General features: G+C 40.0%; 3 protein-coding genes across 4 annotated transcripts; all 3 read left to right on the top strand.

The window, feature by feature from the left end:
• Positions 1-365: 365 nt before the first annotated feature.
• Positions 366-8,925, top strand: LOC117746464 (caytaxin-like). The gene is made up of 12 exons (XM_034555605.1): positions 366-378; positions 2,692-2,798; positions 4,245-4,303; positions 4,384-4,608; positions 5,061-5,219; positions 6,996-7,098; positions 7,197-7,328; positions 7,476-7,562; positions 7,818-7,916; positions 8,367-8,402; positions 8,504-8,551; positions 8,886-8,925. The coding sequence occupies exons 2-12, from the start codon at positions 2,722-2,724 to the stop codon at positions 8,923-8,925; spliced, it is 1,065 nt and encodes a 354-aa protein (XP_034411496.1). The 5' UTR covers positions 366-378; positions 2,692-2,721.
• A 3,379-nt stretch (positions 8,926-12,304) lies between these two features.
• On the top strand, positions 12,305-14,457 carry LOC117746613 (nicotinamide riboside kinase 2-like). 2 transcript variants are annotated; one of them, XM_034555863.1, is made up of 7 exons: positions 12,305-12,444; positions 12,539-12,629; positions 13,400-13,448; positions 13,647-13,821; positions 13,918-13,989; positions 14,075-14,181; positions 14,372-14,457. In XM_034555863.1, the coding sequence occupies exons 1-7, from the start codon at positions 12,419-12,421 to the stop codon at positions 14,455-14,457; spliced, it is 606 nt and encodes a 201-aa protein (XP_034411754.1). In that variant the 5' UTR covers positions 12,305-12,418. The 2 variants fall into 2 exon arrangements, with proteins under 2 accessions (XP_034411754.1, XP_034411755.1); XM_034555864.1 differs by lacking the exon at positions 13,918-13,989.
• A 5,550-nt stretch (positions 14,458-20,007) lies between these two features.
• loxl5b (lysyl oxidase-like 5b) lies at positions 20,008-23,585 on the top strand. Its single transcript, XM_034555968.1, has 8 exons — positions 20,008-20,362; positions 20,417-20,887; positions 21,201-21,309; positions 21,725-21,862; positions 22,039-22,194; positions 23,046-23,142; positions 23,255-23,370; positions 23,483-23,585. Exons 1-8 carry the CDS (start codon positions 20,008-20,010, stop codon positions 23,487-23,489), a joined length of 1,449 nt encoding a protein of 482 aa, XP_034411859.1. The 3' UTR covers positions 23,490-23,585.
• Positions 23,586-26,362: the final 2,777 nt, after the last annotated feature.

Raw genomic sequence — 26,362 nt, 5'->3', positions numbered from 1 at the left:
GAAGTAGATGGGAGGAAGAGAGCTAAAGAGTGATCATCATGGCACGAGTTGAAGGCGAGGATTATCTGTATTTCAAAATGCAGCTTGGGATCTGATTTGCAGACGGGACTGAAACGATGAGAGCAGGATGGTGTTTGATGTGTGATGACCCTGACGCCCCTAACTGTCCTCTCTGCAGGAGGATACAATTTCTCTCTCAGCCTCCATTAGAAGCATAAGTCAACAGCAAGAATCATCCAGCAGCCCAGATCCTGCAGATGTAAACAATGACGACCCTCACTCCTCTGAGGCAGATTTAAGGAGGAGTAGGAAGAAAATAAAGAGGAAGCAAAACAGGGAAGCTTTGAAAACGGAGAAGAGGAAGTCTTCCTAACTACGGTATGTGAGCGCCTTTACAGGAGCTGTGAATGTTCTGGTTTTGGCTGAATTAGTAAGTACTCAATCAGTGACCTTTGCTTTGTTTCATTCGGCTACTGTTTGGTGATTACAATTACTGAGACGGTGTCTGTTTCCATTTGTCAAATAGGGAAAGGAGGCATCCGTGTCAGAATAGCTTTTCTCCTACCGCACATGTTTTAAGGCCCTAAAAATGTTCTCTGCCATCTTTTCATATGTATAAGCTTCTTTCTATGTGCTCTTCTCATTTGCACGAAGTGGACAGGGCTCATTTGGAAAAAGGTGGTCACTTACCTTTGTGTAACAGTGAGGATTTAATCTGATCAAACCACAGCAATTCCATCTTGTTGAAGAGGATTGGTTTATTCAATTATACCTACATTTGTTTTTAACTTTGATTGCTGCTTATTTGGTCATAATATTTAAATGAATACATATTTAAGATCTGAAGCCAAATATCTGGGACTATTCTTGTCTGTAAATCTGCAATCAAACAAGTGGAGGAAGGCTGTACTCGATCGTGATGCCTTTTATCATTGGTGGCCCTATTGATGTTTATCTCTGAGCTGCAAGGCATATATACAATTTAATAATGCAGATGAGGAACACATCTGTGGGGTTCTATTGAACTCTAATGCTTTGTTTACATATTGCTTAATGTATGTCGAGAGATATGTTGAGACAAATATTTATTCAACAAAATGCAAAAAGCATAGGATTTTCAACATTTTTTTAGGCACAAAATAGTGAATAGCTCACAAGATAGTGTTTGGGAAATGAAGGCTGCTCTGCCATCTGGACTCAAATCCCTACAAACGTGTGCTACTGCAACATTACTTCAATCAGCAGTTCACTGTATGAGCAGCTGAGGCTTGTCAAGAGACATCTGCACAAACTGGTCCGTGTGGACTTTCCACTTCATTCTTAGCTAGTCGAGCCCCTCTTTCATTCTTAATTTAGCAGGGAAAATGATCGCTCGGTTTTTCAAAGCCTTTTTTCAAAAGATTAGATGATGAGAACAGACAAAAGCGAGGGTGCCTAAAAGACCTTTAATAAAGTGGTGTTCAGGAATTCCCCATCAAGCACATATCAAACACTGCAACCTCTTCTCGGGATAGTCCAGTGTAAACACTCAACCATCATTTAGATGCAGTCCCAACATAGCAGCTCCAGCAGCATGTAGCCTGAGGGCCCTCTGCCTTTTAGACCACATTTTCAGTTTCTTTCCATATAGACTCCGATGTGTCTCACTTTAGCACATCAGTTCCAACCCAGTGGACAAATGGACGGTGGTAAAGTCTGCTGCAGCATGACCTCTGACCCCATATGTGCAGTTCTCCTCCCCCATATGTGCAGTTCTGACACAAGACTCATACAGGATGTCTATTCTGTGCATGACTGATCCTTGCATGACAGCTTGCAGCAACCAACACAAGAAAATAATGTGCAGCATCGGATGGAGACTTTGTTTCATTTCTGATTTGGTTATGTAAAATATGGAAGTTCAGATGGCACATGTGATTTGCTTGTTTCACCCCGAGGGGCTGTATGAGCAATATTGTGTTTTATTTTTGTCTCCTTCCCCGAGGATGTAGGGAAAGGAAAAGCACTGGGACTTAGTTTTGCCAATACAATATCATTATGCAAGCATTAACCATGGAAAACTAGCACTAGTGTTTTAATAAACTGACCTTTTCTGTCATGTGATACATTTGCTACGTATCATGTTTGTTAGAAAAGGATAAATGTTGACAATTTGAGTCTTCTTTACACTCATGTTATCTTTTAGCTGCTCTGCAGACCTCACAATTACAGCTCCTAAAAGCTGTATATTGTGGATAAGTCAGCTTTTACTTATATAAGGGGATATTCCAGCAATTTAGTATACCGCACCCATAAGGTTGTTTGACTTTTGAGAGAGAGATGTAAAAAGCAATGGTCCAAATTGAAGCAAAAGGATTAACAAAGATATCTTAATGTATCATTCCTAGTGTGGTTCAAACTCCAGAAACAGTGAATCCTACATTTCCCACAATACAACTGGAATGTGTCTTTTAATAAACCTTTCTTTCCTGATGAACACACATACCTTTCAAACTCCACACCTTCAGTGTGTCACGCTGGCTGTGTTGTAAGTTTGTCGCAATTATGAGTTTCAAGCTATAATTCAGATAATCCAGGTTTCATGAAATGGGTGGAGTGCACCTTTCAAACAGCTATAATTACTGCGTGTTTTAACAGACTTTAACTCTTGGCAACCTGATTTTCATTGCTTTATTTGCTTGTCAACCACAGTTAGCAGAAGCCTATCCTCCGTGGCAGAGTATGGGTACAACAGAAGCCACCTTACGCATGGACAGCATGGAGGTTAAAGATGAGTGGCAGGATGAAGACTTCCCCAGGTAGTCCTGTGTGTGTGTGTGTGTGTGTCTGTGTCAGTGTCAGTGTGTGTGTGTGTGTGTGTGTGTGTGGGGGGGGGGGGGGGGGGGGGGGTGTTAGAGAGCTAGAGGGAGAGCCACATGTGTATGTGTGTGAGCACATGTTCGGAGGCTTTGACAAACAGGCTTTGTTGAATGCTGAAGGGCAGCAGGTGTGTTCTTTCCTTGATGCAGTCGCCACGTGATTGTGTTGTATCTTATCAGTGAACAAAATAGCAGCGAGCAAAGAGAGAAAAAGACGACAAGTCAAACACGTCACAGTGTCCAGCAATGGAAAAAAATAGTCGGTCAGCCACTCGTTTACTGGCAACACTTATATATAAGATGGTTTAAACATGAGATCTATAGAAGAGAAACATTTCAGGAATCTTTAACACACCAAATTGTGTTCCTCTTCCCCAGTGTTTAATCCACTCTTGAATATCTGGAGCTGTCTTTAACTTACATCTACAAAGCTACTGACAACATAATAGCAGCAATTATGCAAACAGCTCCATCAGCTCGCCCATGCTTGTGGTGTGTTAGGGCGTGTTTGTCTATGCATGCATGTCTGGGTTAATGTCTATGTCTTTCTCCGTCTGTGTGTGTGTGTGTGTGTGTGTGTGTGTGTGTGTGTGTGTGTGTGTGTGTGTTCGTGTGTTTGTGTGAGGTTAGCAAACGTGTGTGTGTGTGTGTGTGTGTGTGTGTGCTTTTAGGGTGTGTGTGTGTGTTTGTGTGAGTGTTCTCTACTATAATCTGGCCCTCATGTGCATTGAGGGTTCAGATGTCTTATTATAATGTCAGAGGGCAGTTAGTAATTACTGGTGTTGCTTTCTCAAACAACACATATCTTTTTAAAGACACACTGTTGTTAGATAAGAAAAGTGCCAACAAGAAAATACTAAGAGTGAAAATGCTAGAAAAGACATATTTTATAGTATTTTTTATTTATCATAACAATTAAATGGTAATGCTTTTAAATGGTAATGTTTATAACTGCAAATGACATAAAGAAGAACCAAAACAATAATTAAAGGTGCAATATGTATGTGGGATTCAGAGCATTAATATAGCAGTAAACTGTTTGCTATGTAAAGATATAGTGCAGTTACGTGGAGGTGGAAGCGTAGCAACCACCCTCCGATTCCCCCTCAGGTAAACACTGTTAGCTCTGTCATCACTTTTGTAGTTTGCACTGTTAGCACTACTAGCAGCATTAGCTGCAAGCCACCAGCTCAGCTGTTGCCATGTTGAGAGCCGTTGAGAGTCAATCAAAATGATCCCAATGGCATAAAGCACCTTTAACTTGGAAACAGAAAAGCAAAAAGGCCAAAGGGAGAATAATTTGTATATGTCATTCTATTTTCAGTTTGTACTGTTTTATTGATACTATATTGTCTTTACAATGCATATTAATGTGTTTCTCTCCAGGCCACTACCAGAGGATGGCGATGTTGATTCTTCATGTGGCCTCACTGACAACAGAACCAGTAAGTGGAACAAATGCACCGCATTAAGTACATACTTTTAAGATATACTGTATCTAAACGTTCCTGCCGTGCCTGTCCAGATCCTCCCTCCACTCTGAATGTGGAGTCCATGGCCCAGCGTAAGCGTCGCACTCTGGTCGCCCCCGACATGAACCTCTCCCTGGATCAGAGCGAAGGGTCGGTGCTCTCTGATGAGTTTCTGGAAACGCCTGACGACCTGGACATCAATGTAGACGACATTGAGACTCCTGATGAAACCGACTCTCTGGAGTTCATCAGCAATGGCAACGAGCTGGAGTGGGAAGGTAAGAGATAGGTCAAATGATATGGATTTAGAATAGATGATCAATATTGTGGAAGGCCCACTCCCTTGTTTATGTCAAGGGATGCATGTTGGAATTTATTTAAGGAGTAAATCATAGTGTGTCGTGTATGTCCTTGGTTTGATTTCAGCCTTAGTCGACATACATATGGGAGCTGTGAATTATTTTTTCAGAATCAACCAAGAATCAGTCAAAGTGGAATTTTCACAACTTTACTGAATGTTTTAAATAACATTTAATTGTATTGTTTTATTGTTTCATTATTGTTTCATTAGTTTGATTCTGCTGTATATTTGTAGAAAGTGTTGTGTTGTGAATCATGTCAAGTCGATCCTTATCTACCTCTGATGTTTGCATGATTTAAAAAATGTTAAGGAAGGCATGTGGGGGAAGGACGGTTAAACAATGTGACTGACAACCGGTGTGTGTTGTAGATGACACTCCTGTGGCTACTGCCAAGCGTCTTCCAGGTGAAAGTGATGAGGAGAGAGACTCCTCTGGTCGACTGTGGCGAACAGTGATCATCGGTGACCAAGAGCAGAGGATTGACATGCAGGTCATCAGACCATACCTGAGGGTTGTCACACATGGAGGTTAGCAAACATGTGTGTGTGTGTGTGTGTGTGTGTGTGTGTGTGTGTGTGTGTGTGTGTGCTTTTAGGGTGTGTGTGTGTGTTTGTGTGAGTCTGTTTGTGTGAGTGTTCTCTACTATAATCTGGCCCTCATGTGCATTGAGGGTTCAGATGTCTCATTATAATGTCAGAGAGGAGTTAGTAATTACTGGTGTGTGTGTGTGTGTGTGTGTGTGTGTGTGTGTGTGTGTGTGTGTGTGTGTGTGTGTGTGTGTGTGTGTGTGTGTGTTTTCTATATCCTGGGGGGTGCCATGGTGTGTGTGTGTGTGGTTGTGTGTGTGGTGGTGGTGTTGTGTGTGTGTGTGTGTGTGTGTGTGGGCCAGGTGGGCTCAATTGTATGTTAGGATTCATCCAAAATGCATTTTGGAAGACCAGTACTGACAGTACGGTTTTTGATCAAAGGTGGTGATAGTTCTTTATGCAAATATTAATAACTTAGTTGAAGAAAGAAACATTCCATTCAACCAAAGACCATCCAAGTACAGCTGGGTTTCATGTCACTATCGTCAAAGTCCATAAAAAAAGAGTATGTGTGTGGATCCAAGTTGAACAGGGACCAACTCTCAGTTGGTCGTTTATGACTTACACAGTCATTCTTACCCTCACTAAGGTTATAATGTAATTCTACTGTGTGACTATTTTAGAACAGGGGCAGCAACCGTAGGCTTAACCAATGGCACACATGCAATAAGTTTTTGGGAAATGTTGAAGTGCCATCTCATCCACATGTGCGGCCTTTTATATACGGTTATTCCACTGTGCCTTGATTGGCTTGTACTCGTGACACTCTTCGCATCATTTGTTTACGTATGTTGCTGATGAACGAGATTGGTGGAAGGTCGGTAGCGTTAATGATTTGCACTGAGATGTGGATGTTTTCATAAGGATGTCAGCCTTGTATAGCGCTCTCATATATATAAATGTCCTGATTGTGTGAGAATTCATTTTTTAAGCACGTTGCCTATATTAAAAGCAATCATTAAATTAAATCAGATTAAACTGTTGATGTTGTGTCATAAACAAACCCTAATATTAACCTCAATGTTGATATGGCACACGGATGAACAATAAAATAAAATAAATGGCACCCTGTTTCAGAGGAAGTAGTTTGTAGTGCCGTTGGACTGTGCTTCGTGACAGGTGTTTGGTTATTTTTCCTACCCTCATTGATATAAATGGAGTGGACAAATAAGAGGAAGATGGTACGCTTCCTTACTTGCAGGACTTTGGGGATTTAACATTAGGAGCATTTGGATAGATTTTGGTGTGCAAACTCTTCTTCTACACATTTCTGTTTAATATTTAAATTACAATCGGCTTTGTACCAGTTATTACAAGTTTTCTCCAGGACTGTAATAATCTTGTCAGGGTGGAAAAGTCTAAAACAATATTCAGACCATCAAAGGACTTTAGCACTGGCAAAGGAATAAAAGAAAAGAAGACACATTTTCACAGCACATTTCATGCACAAGGGAAATCATGTACTTTAAACTGAAAATATGTTTAATGACGTTAATCAGACCGGTTCACAACAAGCATGCAAAGAACACACGTTAAAAATTGAACAAAGCAAAAAAAAGTATACTTGAGCATCTGATAAATACTACATGCAAATCATGAAAGGCAGATCATTTTCAGTTTTCATAGTTGTTTAGATCTCCGTAATAAAGCTGCAGTTGTACCATTCTGCCAATTCAGCTGCCATCATACTGGATGTGTGTCTCCCTTCTCGTTCAGGTTATTATGGCGAGGGTCTGAACGCCATCATCGTGTTTGCAGCCTGCTGCCTTCCTGACAGTGGCTGTGAGGACTACACGTACATCATGGAGAACATCTTCCTGTAAGATCTGTTCCGTATTCTTTACTTGTGAAGTCCATATCTGGATTGGTTCCACTCAATGTGAACATCTGATATGTTACTCTACAATATCTCCTCAGTTACGTTGTGAGCAGCCTGGAGCTGCTGGTGGCAGAAGATTACATGATTGTTTACCTGAACGGAGCAACTCCTCGCAGGAAGATGCCCGGCATCAGCTGGCTGAAGAGGTGCTACCAGATGATTGACAGGAAGTAAGTTTGGGCAACCGTGATGGAAATAAGAATAAAGACAAGGATGTAAAACTAAAGTTGTTGATGCTGAAGACAAATGATGATACAATCTGGACTCAAATGTTATGAGAAGGAGAAAAGCTTCAACACTGGAAATTTCTCCTGCAGACTGAGGAAGAATCTCAAGTGTCTCCTCATTGCTCACCCAACGTGGTTCATCCGGACCGTCCTGGCCATCTCAAGACCTTTCATCAGGTGAGAATACATTCAGTGTGGTCTGTAGTCCATAAGTCCATCCGTTGAGTTACATACGGGCTCTTCTTTTATCAAATCTAAGCAGACAGCAGATAGATTACAGAATTGTGACACAATGATTCACACCATCACAGAACAATTAATAAGAATGAGAGCTGTGCTACAAGGCCTTGGCTTGATGACAGATAGATGATACACATGTTCAGAATGGATCCTTTGTGACAGTTAATGCATGTTGTTGATGATGTTCTGCAGCGTGAAGTTCATGGATAAGATCCGTTACGTTCACACCCTGGAGGAGCTCAGCCAGATCATCCCCATGGAGCATGTGCAGATCCCTGAGTGTGTGTTGCAGTAAGTACTCTGAGCACCAAGGGTCACTGTTGAGACACTAATCGTGTGTTGTGTGCACGCTCACAGTAACAATATCTTTAGAGAATGTTCACAGTACAGTGATCAAACTGAAGCTGATCCAAGCTGTGTTTCATTCATTCACATTTAGTAAGTGTAACTGTTTGGATTTGTGTAAATCTGGTCTCACTGTTTATGTTAATGTACGCAGCTGAAACAGAAGATGATGATTTGCTAGCAGTCAAAACAAAGTGAACAATTTATTCTTCTACTTATTAAAAGTAAAACCGAATATTGTTTTTTAATCAAACTGTAAGGAAGCACTGCAGTGAATACTTAATACTTAAATGATTTGCAATAGCGTACTGCAATGGACTGCTAGCTTCCTTGTACCACTGGTGTGTTGATGTAATGTAATGTATCAGTCCCAGATCTATATTTTCCTTTTTAAAGGTATGATGATGAGAAGATACAAGCACAAGGGGAAAGGTGAGAGGTATATTTCTATATTTTAAAAAAATGAGTTTTGATGCTTACTCTATTTCCTGCATCTCAGTAGTATTTTTAATATTTGCCTGTCTTACTTACAGACTTCACCAAGAGAAGCAGCAGAGCAACTCAATACTGCCTAAAGAAAGGTGACCTCGATTTACAGTGCATACAGTCCAGTGCCATTTGTTGTCTACTTCAGCACGGAAAACGATCAGACATTTGGTGGCTGCAGAATCCATTCCTCTCTCACTTATGCAACTTTATTTCATTTAGTCAACTAAGACACTGAAATAAATATCAAGAAAATGTGATGCAAAGGGCTGAAGAGAATATCAATCTGTGGGTTTCTTCTCTTTAAATCCTGTGTGAGCAACTGCAGCCAGGTGGATATATTTTGGCAATAGAAAGTACAAACTACTATGGGCTTGATGCTTAATATTTATATTTACTTATGGCTTTACTTTAATCTGTCATTTGCAGGCCAAAGTCAATGATAGCAGAGGTTGGCCGTGACATCTGATATTCAGGGAAGGGTTCCCTTTAAAACCAACTTCTCCAGGCAGGTTTGTAATGTCAGCACACTGTAACTAATCTTTGACATACAGGGAAATGTTCTTGTCTGGGCACACACACACACACACACACACACACACACACACACACAAACTCACACCTATGTGCGCAAAAGAGACATTAAATACATTAAATTAGCTAAATGCTGGAAGTTGGTCCAAAGGGTCATCTCTCAGTTCAGGGGTACCGATGTCCAATTTACAGTATTGATGAGTAAATGAGTCTACAAGCATAGAATGACGGGACTCAGGTCTGTTACTCAAATCTTCTCTTAAAAGATGTAAAGCTCATTTATTTTTTAATCACAAATGGATCTGCAAGGATTAGTCAATCACAATTAAATTAAGTTAACAGAAATGGCAAACATTTTAGCTTCTCAAAAGTGAGAAACTGCTGCTTTTTTTTTTGTCTTAAAGGAAATTAAATACTTAATTATACTTTGATTGGAATGTTGATTGTTTATATTGTTGGTATTTAGGACATTTGTCACAATTTTCTGATATATATTTATTGCTCCCACAATTAATATGACAAAAATCATGAATCAATCACATCTATTGTTTTAGTCTAATTTAAAGTACATCTAGTTCATGGATAGTTCGCGCCAGGAGGAAGCTGAAGCATGCACCTGTTACTTTAATCACGATCACTTTTATGTTATGAATCTAAAGTTGCAAATTGCCTCAAAAAACTAGCACTTGATCATAAATAGCAGAAATAGAAGTGTCATGTTTCAGGTCTTCAGATTCAGACTGTGTTTGCATCCAAGAAGTTTTAGCTGATCCTCAAACATAGTATTCCCTTCGTCCCCGTGTTACATAAAGCACAGCTGCTAATCTCTTTAAGCCTCTCTGCACACAACCGATCAATTCTATTTTTAATGAGCTGCTCAACTGTGGTCTCGCAAATTGATCCGCGTCCCACAGCCTGTCCTGAAATTGGAGGAAATACCTGCTGTGGCAGGTCTGGGTGGGTTATTTTTTAAACTTCCCCCCTATCTGCGCTGTCCTGCTGACCCTTCCTATCAGCCTCCATATATCAAAGGAGCTATCAGCTGTAGGAATGGATGACATAGGAATGGAACCGGGCACCGTCACTAACCAAATGCCAAGGGAGGAAGCGGGGGAAAAGTAAATAGTCAATGTGTCAAGTTCGATTTAGTTTAGATTGAGTTTATGCTTATTGACACACTGCCACATTTAAGGATTATATAGGAAATGTTTTCTGGGATTCGCCGATTTACAATTGATATCATTCAGATGTCGGGGTGAAGGGGAGGGAGAAGGAAAGACTGTGAAGCTGTCTGTCTTTGCTTTACAGAGCTTTAAATTGAAGAACAATGGGGACATTCATTCATTACAATGGAAGCCAGCCTCGACCACCATCACACGCTTGTGGCACAGGATTAAATCTCCAGACTGGATCCATTAGCTGCAAGACAATCATCTCTCAAATAATATATTTTCAGTGCATGCTTGCTTCTAACTAAAACTTAAACATAAACAAGGATTACAAGATATAGCTACATTAAAAAAGTATCTGCATGTCAAGTTGAGTTTCATCTCCAGCATGACTATATAGCTATATAAATGAAAAATGAAAGACTTGGATGAACAATCAAGCTTCTTCAGACAAGGCTGAGAATATCGTCCGTTCCAAAGTGTACATACTTGTATAGATATTTTTGAGAAAGTGTTTTTTTGATATGAGTGGCATGGGTATTGTTTGATTTCCTGGCCGTTTACTTAAAACTAATGTGCAATGATATTGTTCTTCTTAGACCTACAGTAGATGTTTCTGATGCAAACGTGTGTTACAGTCTTCAAGTTTTCCAGAGTTTGATATGCAGGTGGCATGCTTGTTTATACCACTTCTGTCTCATTTGTTTTGGCATTTCTCATGTTTCAAAACGTACTTTTACAAAGATGGAAATCATACATTGTTACAAATGAAATATATTTAAAGAGAGAGACAAATTAATTGATAAAAGTGTTATTTATGAAAATGTGCCATTTAATGTTTGTAAAAAAAATAAACAAATGAATGAACTAAAACAAGCTATTGTCATGATTTTCCTTTTGTATCCTTGACTTTTGACACAGAACAGATGTACATTACAGCTTATATCTTAAACTTGTTATTGCCTCTGATTGTATTTCAGTTTGGTCCAGAATGTTTTTGACAGGCAGTTACTTACAAAAGGGATTAATGAGTGTGTTTAATGAGTGTGTTGCTACTGTTACTTTGTGTTCCTTTCACTTTGATATAAGAGGTAAAGGAACTATGACATGGTGTCAACGGGCATCTCTTTTACGTTGAGATCAACCTTGTGGCACTAAAACATTAAGCCCTGAACATGAACATGTGCTCTGATAGCTGGGACTAAAAGTTCACCTCTTAGACACTAACAATGTCAGAGATAAGTTTGTTCAAAAACATAATAAATACAAGGTTAGACTGAACGAATCCAGAGGTGTGTAACAAACAGGGCTGATAAACGTTAGTTTCAAAGACGTAGATCTGTTATCAGACATAGTGTACAGCCATGACTCGATACCGTGTGATCACATGCCATATATTCCAGCTGGTTGCATCAGAAAAATGTGTGATGCAGCAGGCAGACACACAACAGGCGACTAACTATAGTGCTTCTGGTTTTTTAGCCCACAGAGCCGTCGAAACACAGAAAACTTTTCCTCTAAAAAGACAAATAATGAGGTTTCTCTCTGAGCTGTGATACAGATGTCTCAGTAAGACGACGTGACTTTTATACTCTGACATGTATTTTAGGGAATTGTATTGATTGTACAATATGCAGCTCTTGCATCCTCTCACACGTTTCCTTTTCTATGAAGAACTCCCTTATGATAATCACACCTGCATTTAAATCACATGTCTTTTCATTTTTTTCAATCAAGTTTATCTCAAAATAAGAATAAATAAATATGTTACAAGCTCTAAACTATCAGCATCATCAGTTTACAGTATTTTTATGTCTCTGACAAGAGACTGGGGCTCATCTAAAGAGAGATTTAATTGTGAATTAAACAGCTTAGCCCCATCAACATTTCTTTAATATCTATCTATATGTTCACTGCCCCCTGACAGCAGGTGGAACGTTTGAGATATCCTTTCATGCAAATGTGAGGCTCCTGAGTGCCCCTCCTCCCATTGGTGCTGTCGGGCTGTAAAGCAGCGACTTATAGGCTGCATGGAAAAAGGAGGCCGATTGGTTTGAGAGGCGGTGACGCTGCATCTAAGTCCTATATATGTTCGGCAAGGAGATTGTCTATCAATGAAGTAGTAAAAGGGGGGAACGTCTGTAGCTGAGGAGAAGGAAAGGTTTTCAGAAGAAGCCTTTTGTAGACTGTTTGCTTGGGTGGGTTCCCTTCTTTTATTTACTGAATTCCAGAGGCGACCAAGACAGAAACAAAATCAAAATGAAGTTCATCATTGGCATTGGAGGGTAAGTCTCGTGTAACTTATCCACCTCCTTCTGCTTGTCTTGTGGTAAAACTGTAACTCACACATGTGTGGAATGAAATTCATCTTAATTCCAGAGTGACCAACGGTGGGAAGACCACTTTGACAAATAGACTAGTAAAGACAATACCCAACTGTTGTGTGGTGCACCAGGATGACTTTTTCAAGGTAAGCTGAATTAAAGTTATTATTATTTTAAGCTTTAAGTTACTATTTGTTTAGTTTAAAGCTACAGTAACTATTCCATTGTATTAATGTTGAGTTATAGTAACTGTTATTTTTATATATATTTAATTTACTACGTTAAATTTACTCTTGAGTTCAGAAATGAACCGCCAGTCTGACCTGCAGATGTCTTGTCATCACAGCAAGCCTAATAATGCATCTGGCTGATTGTCTCCTGGGACAGTCACTAAAAGGACTGAGCGTCCCCACTTAAAGTCAGATTTCAAATGCTGGCAACCAATTTATTGCAGAATTATTAACCTCATTTTGGCTCAAAAAAGCTCAAAGAGTTATCTCTTCCTTTAGATAAACTCCTCCTCTCCCCTATCTCTTCGTGCTGCATTCAATGCCTGTAAAGGTTGATTGACCAGCAATAACTGTTTGTTTTAAAATCAGAGTAATTTGATCACTTATAAAGACTTATACTGCTTAGCGATACATCGAGGGTGTCGTCGAGGGCTGCAAAACACTTTCGGCAAAGTGAGGCGACATTGAGCGTTACGACCCTCCCGCATAGTTTTAAAATACTTTTAAAAAAAGCTAAGTTATATTTCGCGAGGGCAAACAAAACATTTTTTTTTAAACTGCACCCAAAATTGTCAACGTGCACTACTTTTGGTGGAGACGAGTCCTTGGCCTGTCCTGTCCAGGTGTGATCAGCTCCAACTGGTTACTAGGTTGCAGCAATGTTTTATTGGTGACTGTTATTTCAGAAACCCGATCAAATAGAAGTCGGGGAGGACGGCTTTAGACAGTGGGATGGTAAGAATGGATTTTGCGTAGAAAAACCATGCAGTAATGTACTTTTTATTTCCTGCACATTCTTTCGTAACAAATCAGTCCTAAACTGTGTGATATTCTATCATCTATTCTGTGAATGCTATAAACATTCACTGTGACTACACGACAACATGTCGGTTGCATGGTGTGGTGAAGCCTGCTCTTCTCTCTCTGTATCAGTGATCAGCGCCATGGACATGGAGGCCATGGTCAACACTGTGAAAGGCTGGCAGGAAAACCCGGTCAAGTTTGCCCGGTCGCACGGCGTCAGCCTGTCACCTGAAGTTGAGATATCCGACTCGGAGGAGGGGATCCATATTCTCATCGTGGAGGGGTTCCTCATCTACAACTACAAGTGAGTCGCTTTTTGACGCACGCCATCAAGTGAAACCTACAGGCCTTTTGACCTCTAAAGCTTTTCCCTAACTGGAGCATCGTTTCCCCTCTGCAGGCCTCTGATTGACATCTATGACAAATGTTTCTACATTTCCATTCCTTATGAGGAGTGCAAAAGGAGGAGAAGGTAACTCTTGACCAAACACAGATTCGATAATGTGTTGGACAAATTCCAGGCTTGTAAAGTGACTTGATTGGTTATGTTTCTGCAGTACAAGGACATACACACTCCCTGACCCCCCCGGCCTGTTCGATGGCCACGTCTGGCCCATGTACTTGAAACACAGGAAGGAGATGGAGAACAACTGTGACAGAATAAGTATGTAAAGCCAGATCCTCCCATCTGAAACTAAACATCCATGACCACTGATGTGCATTTATTGCTCTGTCTCCCTATAGACACATCAAAATACAAGCACAATATCCCCCTCTCCTTTCAAAATAAAGCTTTACCTGCTAACTGTTGGCATAAACCGTCATTCACCTCTGATTTGTCTTTTTCTGAACAGAGTACCTTGATGGGATGGACATCAAGGAAGGTATCTACAACAAAGTATATGAAAGTGTTCAGAACTCCCTGCTGAATAACTTATAGGTAAATATAAAAATATTATGCCTCCACATTTTCCTCTGACAGTGTGACATCGTCAGTGTGAGTAACTTCTCCCCTTTCTCTTTCTCCGCAGATAGACGGGGACAACTAGGATGTGTGTATAGACTTGTAAATATAACTTTGCCTCTGGGTGCAACACTGGTTCTGCACTTCTAGCCTAATTTGTAAATAGTTAATCCTGTAACTTATTGAGAACTAATGGCAGAAGTGTTGTGTTTTGTATAGTCTTGTGTAATTTTTTCTAAAAGATAAGCCACCTCTGGTCTGCCCAGTGTTCATCGGGGACAGATCTCCACTTTGATCTTGTTGTTTGTGAACGTATGAAATGTCCACTGGAGGATGGATTTGTGTCTCACAAACAAATGAAACGACTGAAACTAATTTGTGTTTCCTGTTTTTCATTTCACACACACACACCATGTAGCTCCCACATAGGTCCTGTTAGGAATCTCAAACTTCCCGTTTTACAACATAACAAGTATGTGCGTTGAGGATGACTGATAACATCCTGTGGCTCTTGAATGAGACTCCTTATAATCCAGATTAGATTTAGAGCCTGGAAGCTTCATCACGGAGGATGTTTGTTTTCCTCTGAAAAGCTATAGTCAAGGTGATCCGATTTAATCTTAATTTTTAACTGAAGGATATATAAATATAAAATTGACTATAACTGCAGAAAAAACAAACAAACAGAAGATATTTTTATATTGAGAATGTTTACTCTGCAAATTGGTGTGTTTTTCTTGCCCACATTTATTAAAGGCGCTTTGTGTTTAATCATCCACTTAAGTAACCAGAACTGCATTTGTAATGCTGCACACATGGATGTCTCTATGACAATAAATATTGTCATATCATGATTATTGTTTTTGTACATGAAATGGGAAAATAAATAGTCTAACCTAGAACAAACATTGACCTCGGACGGCTGCCATATAACTGCAGCATCCCTGGTTTGATCCCAGCTGGTCCCTTGGTGCATGTCATATCCCTCTCTCACCCAATCACCTGTCTGCTGCTACACTCTCATCTCTCCAATAAAGCATGGAGCGTATTAATGTATAAACTGAGAGAAAATGTAATAGTCAACTGATGAGGAACCGTTATTAGGCCACAATGTCCGCCTCCAAAGCACAAAATGCCTGCATGATATTTCTGTAAACCCTCCACGCATAAAGGTCAGAATCAGCCACAGAGTGGTTGAAGACTTGTTAAGCTTCCCTTCTGAGCTAACAACACATCCAGTGACAGGAAACACCTAAATAACCTCTAAATTGTTATAACCGGTCTATATTGTAGCCCGTAGCTGTAACTTTATTGGTTTCAATTACAGTCATCGGCTAAATCAAGGCACGGAGTGAAAGTGCGTGTCCTTTTCACTGATAGTTTACTACTTCTCTACAAGATCTAACGTCTTTTCAAAAGTCACCTACATCACTCTAACCTTGGTCGACACTGTCTGCTCAGAAAGGGAAACATAGAGCAGTACAATTTCACTTTTATTGATATGTCAATATTAAAAAAGACTGGTCACCTTGAGGGTTGTGCGCTAACGACAGTGATGACTAAGGAGTTATGGTCCAATCATATTTGACATCTTTAGTGTCATGTAGGCTTTTTCTGAATGTCCCCTTATGATCGTGCACCCTACACATTATTCTGGCAGAGCCCCGCAGGGTGTGCTGGGGGTGTTCAGGGTCTTGTGATACGTTTCTGGGAGACTTTAGATGCCATCAGTTGGCACGGAGCAGAGGCAGAGTTTATATTTAGACCAAGTGTCTACTCTAGGGTGTCAGGGGAAAATATTAAATGAGTGTACAGCCAATTGCTGACTGCCACACACCCACTCGACACACCACACGCCACCACCGGGTTGGTAAGGTGAGAGCCTCGTGCTCAAACGTCACGGCCACTATGGCAACCCCCAAAAGTACAGCCATGGCATCCATATTTAGGTATGGAGGCAGGGACACGAGGTGAGCGGCTGTCACATGCTGTACAAATCCCCCGTGTGGGTGAGTGAGGGCTCCGAGGCATGTGAACAGTTGTGGTTATGCCACTGAAGTAATGACAGGAATATTTACGGCTGTGACTAAACAACTGAAGTCCCCCTATTTAGCATTTACAAGCTGTATATAAACATTTAATAAATGGTTTAATATACCCTATAGTGTCACCGTAAGCAGGTAGAAGGACAATTTAAATGTTTTTTAATGTAAAGTATTTGTCTCCGTTAGGACAAATCTTATACAGTGTAGTTTTTACAATAGTGTCAATCGTAATCTGTTTATACAGCAGCCTCCATTTAGTGGGGTCCCATAGGTTATATCATTATTTGAAAAGATCAAGAGAAATATATTAATAAACACTTATATCTGCTTACAGCTACATTTGAGTGTGTTATAAATGTATTAAATTATGATATACTACTTTTAAATGCTAAATATAGATACAGGAACAGGTGGGCTCTGTGTTTATCATTTATTTAGTTTTTAGGGGAGAAATCCCAGATGAATAGAGTCAAAGATTTTCACTATTAGATATCACCATGAAAAATTGATTACTTACATTAATGCAGTATTCGTTTGTATTACAAGTTTTCTGAAATTGTATGTTTAAATAGTAAATTAGGCATTATCTTATGCTAACTTTTTGTGACAAATAAACTAACTATATTTCATATGTTATCTTTCCAGCGGTGTCTCCCCTTAAAAGGTAAAAAAGTGGGTGATTAGGTAACTGACACTCGATCATCATTGGTTTGCCATGACGTCAAAAATATAATAGAGAAATAAATGGCATGTGGCTAATTCATTCAAGTGTTAAAATAGAAGAAGGAGCAGTCACACAGGTATTACCTTTTAAGTTTGGGTTAAGGGTCCATTGAAAAGACTGTTTTTAATTGCTCATATAATGAGTGCCTTCAACATTAATTTGTCACGTGTAGATGAACCAAAACATGAAGATAGATACAGTCGCCTGATGCTCAAACCTGAAATGTGAGGAGAGCTGACGGTGCTGATTTTGGCAAAGGTTAATCAATGATAAGCAACACGTGTCACAAGAAACCTGATAATCTGCAGTCATCAAATATCATTTAATTCATCATTTATTACACACTTCTATTTTAACTAAGGTTTTAAAAAATGTAATTAAAAAATGTTTAAAAAGTCTGTTTTATTTAAGAATTCACACTTGTTGCTTTCAGGTGGAACTAAATGTCCCATGTGATGGGACAACAGATTTGTTTCATCATTTTCATTTTCTTCACACATTTCTTTCAGCATCTCACCTGTATTGTCTCCCCATGATCTGTGGTAAACCCTCTGGATTTATCAAATAGTTGTAAACTCCTCAGACTGGCAGTGTGAGGCCTCAGGGGAAGACAACAGGTGTATTCCTTCTTGTGGTAAAACCATTTTAAGACCATCATCGTCGTTAAATCTCACATGAAGCAAAGCTGTGAGCAGCCCTGGATACCTAGATTCATGGGATAAGATATATTCAAAGCGTAAAATAATTAGTCTTTCACTCGGGGAAAGATCTGCTGCTGCTGCTGCTGCTGAAGGTGTACCATGAAAACAACCAGAAACTTTATTTGATGTACAAGCACTCCTAGTTTACAGTAAAGATTAGTTTTTTTTGTGGCAACATTTGTTGTGATTTGTTTACTTCCAGGTCAGACACACAAGAAAGACTGAATTCAACGTTAATACTTACTGGCTACATTTTGTGGGTTACATGTCCTGCTGAGGAAGTCTTGAGGCAAACCAGTGCCGAGGATCTGTGGCTCTTATAAATCTGGACTGCAGCAGAGAGCGGGGCGTGGCTGGACTTTGGAGCAGGGGAAGGTTTCTTTGACTAAGAATAGAGAAGCATGCAGGCTCACCACCCCGATGCCCTATTTGGCTGAGGAAACACACACCACGGCTCTTCATGTGAGAGGTGACATTAACTCACTCAGTGTGTGTATTCTCTCCTACATGTGACCCATCACACGGCCTAAGTTCCATAACTGAAAACAAGATGGGGTTTTAATAGTCTTCATGTAAAAGCCACATTGAGTAACATATTTGAAAAGGCAACATCAGTGAGTTTAATAATTGTACATATGCAGCCCCATTTTAATACTGTCACGTCCATACAAATAACTAAATTAACGCGTAAACACGTACAATAAAACTAACTTTATATTAGTGTTGCTGATCTCTTTTACTCAAGTATTTTACTTTGATATACTTTTGGAGTTAGTTGTACTCAATGTTATGCTCCAAACAGATTTAGTAGTTACCTTAAATATTCACATTGTGAATAGAAAATAGAAAAGCCACTCAGCATGTCACCTCTCTTAGGTTAGTAGAATTATATTTTATTATTATTATTTATTATTATTTATTATTATTATATTTTTATATTTAATGCACTTCTACTTCAGTAAGATTTTAAATGCATGATTTTTTCTTGTAACAGAGTATATATACACTTTGGAATTGCTACTTTTACTAAAGTAAAAGATCTGAATACTTCCTCCATTAAGAGATTAATAATAATAAAGGATGTTAATGATTTTAAATGTGTAAGTTAACTTTCTTTTGCATGATAAAGGGAATGACTTTGCATATATTGTTTCTTTTAAATTGTGTGAATATAGAATTTAGCCCAAACAATAATTATATTGAAAATATAGTTTTGAACCGTTTGCAAAACACAAATCACATTCAGGACCGACATGATCCATGATAACAGCGTGTTGTTTGATGGACCTGGACTAGGATGCTGCTGGATGATAAATAAGCATCCTTCTGAGGAGCATCAGTGTTTGCAGGATGGCGACACAGATGCATCCTGCCGCCGTGTGGTGAAGGTTTAGTCCTGCACGAGGCCATGAAGCGCTGTGGGGGCTCCAACGTTGCTGCATAATGTTAATGAAATAGATCTGAGATATGTTTATTAATGTTGATAAACTAACCATGTGAGGCACTTCAATGGCAAAATGATTATTAACGTTATTCATTATTATGATTATTTAAGTTTTTGAATGGCATTTAAATGCAACAACATTAATTAACTTCAGAGTATTGCTTATATTGTCAGTGGAAAAACTGACGTGTAGCTGAAATCAAAACCAGATAATCGTTGTTTTTCCTTCTGCTGGGCTGATTGGTTAACTATATCCAGATTGAACGGCAACATTGAGATGACTTCAGTTAACACCCGAGCGTAAAGTCTCCTAAGCAAACGTCCTTTTAAGTCTTGTGAGAACTCAGCCACGGCGAGGCATGGGTTAAATCTTCTTGCTTGGAAGTTTGACTTTGCGTAATCGAATTGAATTCGATAAACAAGCCGAAAAGAAGTCTCTAGTCCTCCTCTCCTCTCCACTTGTCAGTCCTCCTGAGAACTGATAGTTGTTCTGTGCCGGAGCTGGAACTGAGAGCGTTTTCAGCTACTTTCCTCAAAGCAAAGTCTGTGCATGTCCTAATATAATTTATCATTGATTTACAGGCGGGATTTATTTATTTATCTCTTATTGCAATGACAAAATTGTCTGTTTTATTTTTATTATTTTTCCATGGACAACTTCCCCTCATCTTTGGCCAGCAGCAACGCGCAGCTGGACCCTGGCTGCACCGGATTCAGTGGGAGAACAACGGGCAGGTTTATAGTTTAATGAGCACCGGGTCAGAGTACCATGCTCCGGTTCAGTCCAGAAGCCAGTCCAGGCTGTATGTTACCGGCAGGAGGGACAGCATGCCAGCAGCTCACAGAGGAGCGACGCCCGTACGACCCGTGCCGGCTGAGTCCAGACAGTCCAGGACTGGTCACAGTGCAGAGTCGAGACCCATTGCGTCAGTGCGCGATGTTAGACAGTATGCGCCTTTTAATGGCCGTGCGTCAGGGGCCAGACCGCCGCCTGAGCGGCCTAACGGAGCAGCAGCTGCAGGTTCTCGAGGTGCTCGTCGCTTTAACTCTGCACACTCCACCGCCATCAACGCCTCTGCACCGGGGAGGTCTGCAGATTTGGCAGGCAGGAGAGGAGGTGCCGGTGTGGGTGCGACTGCACTGCACACCAGAGGAGGAGAACCAGGACCTGGTACGCAGTACCAACAGTTACGCGCGCTGCCAGACGCGATGTCTTCCTCCAGGCAACCCGCACAGACAGGTCAATCCATCTCACATCCCACAACTCTGGAAAGGGAATTCGAGGCTCCTGCTCCATCCCCTGCTCTAAGTGAGGATGCTTCAAACGAGGCCAACGGTAATGCAGAGGACATGGTTAATGACGACCCTCGAAACCTGTTAAAAAACCACAGGAATTCGGTTTTCTACAACTTCTATCCTACAAGAGGGAGGTCAGTGGCCCGCACGCGTCGTCCGCCCGGCACAGGGTATGGAACAAGATATTTCCAAAATGGTAAGTAAAGCATCCTAATCACATGGAATGAGTTTAGCCTTCTTAATTTACATGGATTTAAATATTTTTAGAACATAAATTAGGTTTTAAATCACTAATGTCTCAATCACTGAAAAATGGCAAGAAATCTGATTGGGGATTTGGATCCCAGACTGAATTTATTCAGGAATGTAAAACTTATTTACTGATTTATGCCAAGAAACACTCTCATTTTCAGCCTGGATACAGCCTATTGTCAGTGAATTGTTCCCAGCACATTAATAACAGAATGACAAAAATAAAATGTGATTGTTCCTTTAATCTTCTCTCCCAGGACTCCCAGACCTCATACCAGACCCATATGCCATCCAAGCAGGTGCTTATATCCAACGCATGCAGATGTTTGCGCTCCGCTGTGCCGCTGAGGAGAACTGTCTAGCCAGGTATTCTGTGGTGCCAAAAGTGATTCACTTCAATACATAGACACTGAAGCAGACACACACACACACCTACACACACTCATCACTCATTTCCTTTGTTTTTACTGCTCATTGAAGGTGGATTTGACTTGTTTTTGCACAACATTTGGCTGTTTGAGGATAACTTTCAATTACATCTGTATAACTTTTCAATGTGGTGGTACAACTGTTCTCTTCAGAGTGCTACAAAAACAGTTTGATGGTATTATGGAGCAGTGATTCTCCAACATGATGTCCTGCCAAGATGTAAATGTTCTGGGTTGATTTTCCCAAAAGCATTAAGCACAATGGAACAAACCCTTTGCTCTCAACACAACTAGCTCAGCCAGTAGCATTTTCCAATGTCGTTTACGCCCGTTTCCCCTCTGATCCATTCAAGGTCGGCTTATGGACCTGCCGTGAGAGACATTGACTTCAGAGTCCTCCTGCGGTTCCCCCAGAAAGTAAAGAACCAAGGCACCACTGACTTCCTTCCTGTCAAGCCGAGATATCAGTGGGATTGGCACAGCTGTCACCAGTAAGTTCACTCAGTGAAATTACTTTACATCACTTAAATAATATGATTCACACAGCTCCACCCCCCTCAAAATCCACTTAAGAACTTAACATTGTGGGTTTAAAAGCATCCCTGAACCCTAATTAGGCCACCCCACAAATAATAAGCTCTTATTCTTCTCTGTTTGACCCCCTCAGACACTTCCACAGCATGGAGGCCTTCAGTAACTACGACCTGCTGGACATCGTCACTGGACAGAAAGTTGCCGAGGGACACAAGGCCAGTTTTTGCCTGGAGGACACAGGCTGTGACCCCGGAATCAGGCGGCGCTACGCCTGTACGTCGCATACACAGGTACAGTAAAGTAAATGTTGTTGAACCTTTAATTAAGCAGGTGATCTCACTGGGATCCAGATGTGTTTAGCAAGAGAGACCTGATGGAATCAGTAATGAGGAATCTGAAAAAATCAAAGGCATCACTAATTATGAACAAAGTTAATGGTTATAATGTATAGTAAAGTACTGGAAAACATAATCCTGCACTTCACATCTGATTTGATTTGGATTCATTTTAATGGAATGAAAGCGTTATGACTCGGTCAGAATAAATCCCTTTCAGATCAGAACCTGAGTCGGTCAATATTAAGGTCTGGTCTGTATAATATTTGCAGTAGAGGTCTTGGACCTAGTTTTTAGTCTCTGGTTTGGGTCAAGATCCCTGAAGATAACTCTCATCTGTTAAGTTAACGTCCCCTTCTTTCAAACTCCACACCTCTAGTTTTAGTTTTAGAGATGAAGACCAACATCTTCCCTATTCGGTGTGTAGTTCAAAGATGTACATTTTTTTATTCTATTTTATTTAGTCAAACAAAACATAATGTAAGTAGTAAGGCTCTGAGTTGAACAGTTTACTTTCTTTTTTACACTTCTGGGCAAAAAATGTTTAAGCTCCAGTCTGCCAAATAAAAAAAAATAACTTCCTGAGAAACGGAATATTTATTATATCTTATTGTCTGGGTTCTGTACTTTGTACTGCTTAGTGCTGGTTTCTTGTAACAGCTTTGCTTCCAAAGAACTGTTTGTTTAACTAAAACTCAAACGTGCCTCATTTGCAGTGCTTGTAGGAAAAAAGTAGTCAAAGTCGTCTGAAGAGCCTGAGTCAAAGCTTTAAACCACACTGAGGGCTGTTTGGGTTGGTGTTTTCAGGACTGAGTCCAGGATGTTATGACATTTACGCTGCAAACATCGACTGTCAATGGATCGACATCACTGATGTACCTCCAGGAAACTACATCTTGAAGGTAGCACATGTTAAATTGACTTTACAACAAGTGTTATATCTCTCAACATGGAGATTGTATTTATTAACTAACCTTCCTGCAGAGCCTCTCAAACTGTTTTTATATATTTCAGGTTACTGTCAATCCCAATTTCCACATCCTAGAGTCAGACTTCACCAACAACATAGTGAGATGTGATATCATATACACAGGAACTTATGTTCAGACACGCAACTGTCGAGTATCAAGGTACCGTAACAATGTTTCTGTTAAGCGATTACATCAGAAGAAAAGGGCAAGTCTTGTGTGTTCTCATTTTGGATGTCTGGGTTTTAATAATTCTCTTTCTTCCCTTTTTCAGGAGTTGAAATCCTCCATTTCAAGTATTCTCTGCAGGAATTCTGTAGCAAACATCTCTCCCAATGCTGCGCAGCAACATCGACTGTATGACTAACAAAAAGTGCAACGGGTAAAGTGCTTAATTGTACCTGTATGCTACATTCCTGCTATAGTGTTGCATGTACTGGAAATAAATTCCAACGTTTACACATCATTTGTACATTAAACTCGTGAGATACTCACATTTACTTGATTTTGTATTTCTACAAATGTGCCTTAATTCATAACAAAAGGATATCTTCTTTTTTCTTAACAAATACAAGTACTGTGTTCATATACATTTTTCTTGAATGCTGGTTATTGCTTGAAATATGTTTTTGCCTCATGTTGTCTTTGTCTATTCTGCTTTGTGTTATTGTTTTTGTTGTCATTATGTGTACTGTGTTTTTATGTTTTTTAATTGAAAGAATAAGATATTCTTTATTTCTGTTGTCGTCAGCAAATCTCATGAAAGTATCAAAGTCACCTCCGGGGCTCAGCTAGCTGACGGTCCGAGGAACGAGGTAGTCTGGGTCGAGCATAGACAGAGAGGGGATAGGAAGTGGGGGATTCACCGGGCCTTAGTATCACAAGATTTCAAAAGACTTCTTGGAGACCGGATCAAGGTAAATAAAAACGTCTGTCTCTCAATACTTTCCGACTTCTACAGTCGGTGTTTTCAAGTCCATTGGTTCAAGAGAGAAATCTGCGTAAAACAGGTAAAATACATTTTCATTCATTTTCAATTGCTAAAATTGCCCAAAACAGCTGGGCACTGTCGTTCTTTGGACATGTTACTCAAATTGGAGCAAATAGGGCATTTGTTGTGGATTATATTTCTGTGAAAGTGAGTATTCGCAGTTGCAGCATGATGTATGTGTTTGTGCTTTTGGATCAATTCATCGCTGCTTTCGGTCATCTCATGTGTTGACAATATGAAAAATGCAGAATATCAATTATTTCTTTAACCACTTCGTGGTCACATAAGCAAATTGCAAATATCTCATTTTATGTTAAATAGTATGTTGACGGATGTGTGCTTTGTGTATAACTGAGTGAATGAAAATAATGGGGGAAACCGTTTTGTAAAACTGCTAATATTGTTAAAGCATTGTTGAAAACTGTATTATATTCTGTTGGCATGTTGGATTTAATGCAATAAAGATGGTGAGGAGAGAGGATTTTGTTATCATAACAATTCTTCCTTTTTATTTTTGAATGATAACCACATCTGGTTTCATCTTCTTAAATACCACAACATCAAAGTTGTTTATCTATCGATCTCTGAAGATTTTATTTTCTGAATTTTAGCTGCATGTCCATACTTTGTCATAAAATGTCAAGATCTATTATAGAATATTCTGTTAATAGTTTTAAACCCAGAAATATGGACAAAAGCATCTTGTTCATAGAAAGTATCACACAGTGGACGACTGAATAGGTGGTTCGTCCTTGTCCTGTTGAATGGTGTTCTTTACTTTGAGGGATGCGTGCAGATCGTGGCCTCAGAGACAAACAGGCCTGCAGGCAGAAGCTGGCGGCATGTTTGCTGACAAGCCTCTGTGAAGACACAAGCCGCAGGATCTTATATGGCCATGGCATTTACTACAACATAGCCAGAGCACCATGAATGGAGGCCCTTTCTCACTCTCGTCCTCTGTGCATGTAAAAAGAAGTGCCTCTCCCAGCTCCTTCCTGGCACTAAATCCATCACATAATTCACGTCCATTGGGGATTGTCTAAGGCGACAGCAGTGGGATATTTTGTCTGAGTGGGAGGATTAACACAACCCATCAGAGAATATCTCAATTCATCCAAAGATGTTTTTACCAAGGACAAATGTGTTTAAGCAGCGAGCACTAGACGGTTTCAAACCGCAAAAGAATGACAGGAGGAGCACTAAAGCTTTACAGATTATATTCTCTCGAGAGGTGGCGGTCCTTCAGCGTGTTCATAGATGTTTTTACCTCCAACAAATCACTCTTTATAAATCATGAAGCGGTTTTGAATGATGTACTGGAAAACATGCAAACTCCAGACAATGTATGCCTTGTTAACTGCACAGATGTTGGGTATTTACGACCAAATAGTTTTAAAAAGCAGCGTACCGGGGAGATTAAGCGCAATTGAAATTGTTTACGTTGGAAGTCACCAAGGTGCTTCCCTGCCAGAGTAGATTGTCTATGTTATTGAAAGTGTCTGGAAAATCCCTTGATTCCTATTGAGTCGACTGTCTGGGAATTTTCAGGACAATATTTACAGACAGTGACTATTTTAGCAAAGGAATGCTGTAGCAGAGGGTTAAATCTGTCTGAATTTGATCAGTCTGATCTGAACAGACGTAACATCATCAAGAGTCTGCGGCATGCAAGCGGCTCTGCGGAGCTGTACTTAGGCATAGCAGTGCTTTAAGCTCAATGCTAACAACATCTTGCTATCGTTTGCTAATTATCACTCAACACAAAGAACAGCTTTCTTCTTTTTATTGCAGTTGTTGGGTCACAGACCAAAGTATTGGACAACTTTTGACCTGATGATGGTGCTGGACCAAATATGGCAATCTATCCAATCCATGTCTAGACATTTTTCAACAAAAAAAATGGCAACCTTGTGGTGGTGCTAGAAGAAATGTAAGTGTATCAATAAGTGATTAGGCTTCATACTCTGGGGATCAGTGCATCTGAGCTGTGAGTCCACTGATTTATGGGACTTCCTGTATCTTGCTGAGTATATTCTTTAAAGAGGTTTCTCTGCTATATTACTACTGTATCTGCTGTATTTAGGTATACTAGAATGCTAGTCTGTACTGTCTTTCTAATTTGAACATTTTGAGCTGCGATTTCCTGGTTTTTTAAACAGGTGA

This window comes from Cyclopterus lumpus, chromosome 17 (genome assembly GCF_009769545.1).
Source record: "Cyclopterus lumpus isolate fCycLum1 chromosome 17, fCycLum1.pri, whole genome shotgun sequence".
Lineage (NCBI taxonomy): Eukaryota > Metazoa > Chordata > Actinopteri > Perciformes > Cyclopteridae > Cyclopterus > Cyclopterus lumpus.
This window is presented reverse-complemented; position numbering and strand designations above follow the sequence as displayed.